Below are 7,955 nucleotides of genomic sequence, written 5' to 3'. Positions count from 1 at the left end.
TGTGTGTGCGTGTCTTGTCCACATGGATGACTGTGTTGTTCACACCGCTGTAGTCGTCGCCCGTGTGGTTAATTCAGGCGGACGACGGCGGCGGCGTCTGCGCCCCGACGCCACCTCTCACGGTCAGACGCCGCCGTCGACCCCGGGACATGAAACCAACGTGTCGTTAAAGACGCCAAAGTTCACAAACGGGTTTTTGGGTCCTGCTTCTTTGTTCGCCGTCGACTCCGTCTCTGACCTCACACCCTTTCAAAATACTACTTCCTGTCCAGACGCTGCTTCCTGTGGCGCTTTAACCACGGGTCCTCGGTTCTGGACCTTTGTTCTATAGTCTGGACCCCAGTCTGGACCCCAGTATAGACCCCAGTATAGACCCCAGTCTGGACCCCAGTCTGGACCCCAGTCTGGACCCCAGTATAGACCCCAGTCTGGACCCGAGTCTGGACCCCAGTCTGGACCCCAGTCTGGACCCCAGTCTGGACCCCAGTATAGACCCCAGTATAGACCCCAGTATAGACCCCAGTCTGGACCCCAGTCTGGACCCCAGTCTAAACCCCAGCATGGACCCCAGTCTGGACCAGAGTCTGGACCCCAGTCTGGACCCGAGTCTGGACCCCAGTCTGGACCCCAGTCTGGACCCCAGTCTGGACCCGAGTCTAAACCGCAGTCTGGACCAGTCTGGACCCCAGTCTGGGCCAGTCTAAACCCCAGTCTGGACCCCAGTCTAAACCCCAGTCTGGACCAGTCTAGACCCCAGTCTAGACCCGAGTCTGGACCCCAGTCTGGACCAGTCTGGACCCAAGTCTGGACCCCAGTCTGGACCCCAGTCTGGACCAGTCTGGACCCCAGTCTAGACCCGAGTCTGGACCCCAGTCTGGACCCCAGTCTGGACCCCAGTCTGGACCCCAGTCTGGACCCCAGTATGGACCCCAGTCTGGACCCGAGTCTGGACCCGAGTCTGGACCCCAGTCTGGACCCCAGTCTGGACCCCAGTCTGGACCCCAGTATGGACCCCAGTCTAGACCCGAGTCTGGACCCCAGTCTGGACCCCAGTCTGGACCCCAGTCTGAACCCCAGTCTGGACCCCAGTATGGACCCCAGTCTAGACCCCAGTCTGGACCCCAGTCTGGACCCCAGTCTGGACCCCAGTATGGACCCCAGTCTGGACCCCAGTCTGGACCCCAGTCTAGACCCGAGTCTGGACCCCAGTCTGGACCCCAGTCTGGACCAGTCTGGACCCCAGTCTGGACCCCAGTCTAGACCCGAGTCTGGACCCCAGTCTGGACCCCAGTCTGGACCCCAGTCTGGACCCGAGTCTAAACCGCAGTCTGGACCAGTCTGGACCCCAGTCTGGGCCAGTCTAAACCCCAGTCTGGACCCCAGTCTAAACCCCAGTCTGGACCAGTCTAGACCCCAGTCTAGACCCGAGTCTGGACCCCAGTCTGGACCAGTCTGGACCCAAGTCTGGACCCCAGTCTGGACCCCAGTCTGGACCAGTCTGGACCCCAGTCTAGACCCGAGTCTGGACCCCAGTCTGGACCCCAGTCTGGACCCCAGTCTGGACCCCAGTCTGGACCCCAGTATGGACCCCAGTCTGGACCCGAGTCTGGACCCGAGTCTGGACCCCAGTCTGGACCCCAGTCTGGACCCCAGTCTGGACCCCAGTATGGACCCCAGTCTAGACCCGAGTCTGGACCCCAGTCTGGACCCCAGTCTGGACCCCAGTCTGGACCCCAGTCTGGACCCCAGTATGGACCCCAGTCTAGACCCCAGTCTGGACCCCAGTCTGGACCCCAGTCTGGACCCCAGTATGGACCCCAGTCTGGACCCCAGTCTGGACCCCAGTCTAGACCCGAGTCTGGACCCCAGTCTGGACCCCAGTCTGGACCAGTCTGGACCCCAGTCTGGACCCCAGTCTAGACCCGAGTCTGGACCCCAGTCTGGACCCCAGTCTGGACCCCAGTCTGGACCCCAGTATGGACCCCAGTAAGGACCCGAGTCAGGACCCCAGTCTGGACCCCAGTCTAGACCCCAGTCTGGACCCCAGTATGGACCCCACTAAGGACCCGAGTCTGGACCAGTCTAAACCCGAGTCTGGACCCGGTCCGTGGTGGTACTGGTGTGGGAAAGTCCCGGCGATGTCGACCCCTGACCTTTCTCAGACTGGTCTTGGGCCTGGAGAGGACGGACAGACGCCCCGTGGACCCTGACGGACGGACGCCGCTGAGCTGTGGTGATAAATCTGAGCGGACGCCGTTAAACGAGTGACGGGACGCCGTTAAACGGACGATAGGACGCCGTTAAACGGGACAAAGACGTTTCCTGAGTGGGTGGAAAAACCCACGGCGGCCATGACGGCGGCCATGATGGCAGCGCTGTGGCTCTCTTTGTTGGCGCCTCGCCCCTCTGCCCCTCCAATGAAACGCTGATCTCAGCTCGCCGTGGCACGCCTCCAATGGCGTCCGACAGTGCTGTCCAGCAGGCTGTCTCCTCTTTGTCTCCCCCCCCCCACCACGAGGCCCCTCGGCTGAAGAGGACGTGTCCAGGGCCGTAAATCACAGTTTATGATCTGCAGCTTCTGTTCCTGTCGTTTACAGCTTCACTCTTTGTTCCTCTGGATTCTTCACACCGACGCGCCGGAGCAGGACACGCCGGAGCAGACGCCGGAGCAGACGCCGGAGCAGGACACGCCGGAGCAGACGCCGGAGCAGGACGCCGCCACACGTTTAATACAGCAGAAATAATCAGAAATAAATCAAAATAAATCAGAAATAAATCAAAATAAATCAGAAATAATCAGAAATATGTTAAAAATAAATCAGAAATAATGCATTATAGTTATTTATTTTATTTTAATTTATTCTTTATTTAAATAACTGATGCTGAGAAAATGTATTCAGATTTATATTTTATTTAATTTATTTTTTATTCATTTTTATGTAAATTACTTTTTTACTGAACATTATATTTATTTAGATATTAATTTAAAATGTATATATTTTATTTAAATAACTGAAACTGAACATAAAGTACTTTTAGTTATTTTATTTTTTCCTTATTTAAATTTGTGACACTGAACATTTTTATTTACACATTAATTTAATTTGTATTTATTTATATTTAAATAACTGATACAGAACAAGAAGTATATTTAGATATTTATTTTATTTTTATTTATTTTATTTAAATATGTGACACTGAACATGAGGTTTATTTACATTTATATATATTTATTTAATTTATTTATTATATTTATTTTCTCAGTGTTTATTTCAGTTGTTTTTCTAATGTATAATAATATTAAATATTTAATTAAGTTATTATTTAACTATTTGGACTAAAAAAAACGACTCAAAACGATTAATCGACTGTTAAAATGGGCGATTAACGTCGACCGTGTCTGTGGTTCAGCCGTGGGCCGGTTCCACCTCCACAGCTGCGGGTCCAGAGGGCGGGTTTCCTCCGCCGTGTGCCCGGGACAGGGGCTCTTTGTGACGGCCTGGCTTCATCACCTGTGGGCCTCTTTCACTCGGGCCCGCGGAGTTACGCAACATCAGGGGGGAGGAACCGTGTTTGTGTGTGTGTGTGTGTGTGTGTGTGTGTGTGTGTGTGTGTGTGTGTGTGTGTGTGTGTGTGTGTGTGTGTGTGTGTGTGTGTGTGTGTGTGTGTGTGTGTGTGTGTGTGTTGTGTAACGGTTGTCTCACCCACGACTCGTCCTCGCTGCTCCAGGCGGCGTGTGTCGGTGTGGAGGAGGCCGGGCTCGGTGCCGTGTCCTCCGGGGGCGTGGAGGAGCTGCTGCTGCTGCTGCCGCGGCGGCTGCTCGGGCTTTGTTCTGCCGCTGTCCGCCCTCTCCTCGCCCGCCTTGTTGTTACCAGCCACCGGGGACACTCCTCCTCCTCCTCCGCAGCCACCGCCGCCGCCGTCCTCGCTGGCTCCTCGGCCCCGGTTCTCCCAGGACTGGAGCTGGAGCCGCAGCCGCCGGTTCTCCTGCTCCTTCACGGCCGTCTCCAGCAGCAGCGTGTTCAGGCTCGAACCCACGGTCTTGCTGATCTCCTGGACGGCGAGCTGAACGACCTGCTCCAGCACGGACTCCAGCTGGCCCTGGAAGAACGAAATGTACACGGCCCCGTTCATGTTGTCGCCCCGTCCGGTAGCAGGGCTCTCTCATTCTTGGTACCCGAGGCCCCAGCCCACCCCCCTCGACCCGGTCCTCTCCCCGGTTTTCCCGTCGGAACGCGGGGTAAAGCTCGTCGGCGGCTCCGCTCGGCTTCGGTTCCTCCGGCTGCTGCTCTGCGCCTCGCGTGCTCACTCTGCTCCTTCGGCGGCGCTGCCGGAAACACCCGAGTAGAGGCGCAGCAGCTTTTCCCGCCCACATGCCTCTCCATGCACGCTCGCGCCCCTCGCAGTCCGCCATCTTGGCTCCAGAGAAACACGTCAGTTACAAACTGTGATTCAACTAAAACACTTTAAAATACTTTAAAACACTTTTAAATACATTTAAAACACTTTAAAACACTGTTAAATACTTTAAAACACTGTTAAATTACTGTAAAATAGTGTTAAAACTGCACTTATTATTATTTATTATTATGTGAACGATAACTTCAGTCACACAGAAACTGTTATTAAACTAAAACACTGTTAAAATTGCACTTTATTAAAGAAAACAACAACAACAACTGGGCTTGTTATTAATTATTATTATATTGACCACTAAAGGAGACGGTTAAGTTTAACCACTAAAGGTGACTGTTAAGTTTAACCACTAAAGGTGACGGTTAAGTTTAGTCTCTAAAGGAGACGGTTAAGTTTAATCACTAAAGGAGACCGTTAAGTTTAGACGACTAAAGGAGACGGTTAAGTTTAGTCACTAAAGGAGACCGTTAAGTTTAGACACTAAAGGAGACGGTTAAGTTTAGTCACTAAAGGAGACGGTTAAGTTTAGTCTCTAAAGGAGACGGTTAAGTTTAGACACTAAAGGAGACGGTTAAGTTTGGACACTAAAGGAGACGGTTAAGTTTAGTCTCTAAAGGAGACGGTTAAGTTTAGTCTCTAAAGGAGACGGTTAAGTTTAGTCACTAAAGGAGACGGTTAAGTTTAGTCTCTAAAGGAGACGGTTAAGTTTAGTCACTAAAGGAGACGGTTAAGTTTAGTCTCTAAAGGAGACGGTTAAGTTTAGACACTAAAGGAGACGGTTAAGTTTGGACACTAAAGGAGACGGTTAAGTTTAGACACTAAAGGAGACGGTTAAGTTTAGACACTAAAGGAGACGGTTAAGTTTAGTCTCTAAAGGAGACGGTTAAGTTTAGACACTAAAGGAGACGGTTAAGTTTAGTCTCTAAAGGAGACGGTTAAGTTTAGACACTAAAGGAGACGGTTAAGTTTGGACACTAAAGGAGACGGTTAAGTTTAGTCTCTAAAGGAGACGGTTAAGTTTAGTCTCTAAAGGAGACGGTTAAGTTTAGTCTCTAAAGGAGACGGTTAAGTTTAGTCTCTAAAGGAGACGGTTAAGTTTGGACACTAAAGGAGACGGTTAAGTTTAGTCTCTAAAGGAGACGGTTAAGTTTAGTCTCTAAAGGAGACGGTTAAGTTTAGTCACTAAAGGAGACGGTTAAGTTTAGTCTCTAAAGGAGACGGTTAAGTTTAGTCACTAAAGGAGACGGTTAAGTTTAGTCTCTAAAGGAGACGGTTAAGTTTAGTCACTAAAGGAGACGGTTAAGTTTAGTCACTAAAGGAGACGGTTAAGTTTAGTCACTAAAGGAGACGGTTAAGTTTAGTCACTAAAGGAGACGGTTAAGTTTAGTCTCTAAAGGAGACGGTTAAGTTTAGTCACTAAAGGAGACGGTTAAGTTTAGTCTCTAAAGGAGACGGTTAAGTTTAGACACTAAAGGAGACGGTTAAGTTTAGTCTCTAAAGGAGACGGTTAAGTTTAGACACTAAAGGAGACGGTTAAGTTTAGTCTCTAAAGGAGACGGTTAAGTTTAGTCACTAAAGGAGACGGTTAAGTTTAGTCACTAAAGGAGACGGTTAAGTTTAGACACTAAAGGAGACGGTTAAGTTTAGACACTAAAGGAGACGGTTAAGTTTAGACACTAAAGGAGACGGTTAAGTTTAGTCTCTAAAGGAGACGGTTAAGTTTAGTCTCTAAAGGAGACGGTTAAGTTTAGTCACTAAAGGAGACGGTTAAGTTTAGTCTCTAAAGGAGACGGTTAAGTTTAGTCTCTAAAGGAGACGGTTAAGTTTAGTCTCTAAAGGAGACGGTTAAGTTTAGTCACTAAAGGAGACGGTTAAGTTTAGTCTCTAAAGGAGACGGTTAAGTTTAGTCACTAAAGGAGACGGTTAAGTTTAGACCACTAAAGGAGACGGTTAAGTTTAGTCACTAAAGGAGACGGTTAAGTTTAGTCTCTAAAGGAGACGGTTAAGTTTAGTCACTAAAGGAGACGGTTAAGTTTAGACACTAAAGGAGACGGTTAAGTTTAGTCACTAAAGGAGACGGTTAAGTTTAGTCACTAAAGGAGACCGTTAAGTGTAGAGATGGTTTGAAACGTAGAAGCTTAAATGTTTTCTGGTGTAAACAGATGTTTGGGGACCTGGACCTATCCCTGGTCCTGGTCCTGGTCCTGGTCCTGGTCCTGGTCCTGTCCCTGGTCCTGTCCCTGGTCCTGGTCCTGGTCCTGTCCCTGGCCCTGGTCCTGGTCCTGGTCCTGTCCCTGGTCCTGTCCCTGGTCCTGTCCCTGTCCCTGGTCCTGGTCCTGTCCCTGGTCCTGGTCCTGTCCCTGGCCCTGGTCCTGGTCCTGGTCCTGGTCCTGTCCCTGTCCCTGGTCCTGTCCCTGGTCCTGTCCCTGGTCCTGGTCCTGGTCCTGGTCCTGGTCCTGGTCCTGTCCCTGGTCCTGGTCCTGTCCCTGGTCCTGGTCCTGGTCCTGGGTGGAGGGTTCTGGGGGGTGCAGCTGTGGAGAGCACGCCCCCAGCAGCAGCAGCCGTGACGAGGGTGGTTCCCCTCTTTAAACGCGTCCTGAGGAAGAGAGACAATAAAGAGTGTGTAGGAGCAGCCTATAGGATTAACCACACACACACACACACACACACACACACACACACACACACAGAGACACACACACACACACACACACACACACACACACACACACACACACACACACACAGACACACACACACACACACACACACACACACACACACACACACACACACACACACACAGACACACACACACACACACACACACACACACACACACACACACACACACACACACACACACACACACACACGCGCGGGGCTCATAAAAGCAGCCGGGCCCCTCGGCTCCACGTCAGCCAAAAACCTCCAGAAGAAGAAACCCGATGATCCCGGAGACTCAACGTGTGTGTGTGTGTGTGTGTGTGTGTGTGTGTGAGAGTGTGTGTCTGTGTGTGTGTGTGTGTGTGTGTGTGTGAGAGAGAGAGTGTGTGTGTGTGTGTGTGTGTGTGAGAGTGTGTGTCTGTGTGTGTGTGTGTGTGTGTGTGTGTGAGAGAGAGTGTGTGTGTGTGTGTGTGTTTCAAAGGAACGTATGGAAACACTTTAAACCACACACAGAGGATTTTACCTAAATAATGTTTGTATTTATTATTCTGATGTTTTTGTTTATTATCTTTAAAATACTTTATTTGTTTACATTTTTGTTTCCACATTATTTAGATTTTTATGCATTTCCATTTTTTATTTATTGTTTGATTATTTATATTTTTCACATTTTAAATTTTCAAATTTAATATTTCTTTATTATTTAGATTTTTATTATTTTATTTATTAAGTGTTTTAATATTTTATGTATTTCTCTTTGTTTTTACATTTTTATTTACTAATTTATTTTTATTTATTTACATTTTTATTTCCTTTAGTTACATTATTTATATTTTTAATTTTTTTCCACATAATTTATGTTTTTATTATTT

The 7,955-nt window shown here is 49.0% G+C and overlaps 1 protein-coding gene across 1 annotated transcript in view; it reads right to left on the bottom strand.

The window, feature by feature from the left end:
- The window catches only part of LOC310959662 (uncharacterized protein), a 12,073-nt gene extending 7,796 nt beyond the window's left edge, over positions 1-4,277 (bottom strand). The window contains exon 1 of the mRNA XM_083931107.1: positions 3,705-4,277. Within this exon, the coding sequence (XP_083787233.1) occupies positions 3,705-4,134 (430 nt within the window). The 5' untranslated portion in view covers positions 4,135-4,277. The remainder of the gene's footprint in view (positions 1-3,704) is intronic.
- Positions 4,278-7,955: the final 3,678 nt, after the last annotated feature.

This window comes from Echiichthys vipera, assembly GCF_963691815.1.
Source record: "Echiichthys vipera genome assembly, chromosome: 17".
In the NCBI taxonomy this organism is placed as follows: domain Eukaryota; kingdom Metazoa; phylum Chordata; class Actinopteri; order Perciformes; family Trachinidae; genus Echiichthys; species Echiichthys vipera.
The sequence above is the reverse complement of the archived record's forward strand: the minus strand, read 5'-3'. Positions and strand labels throughout refer to the sequence as shown.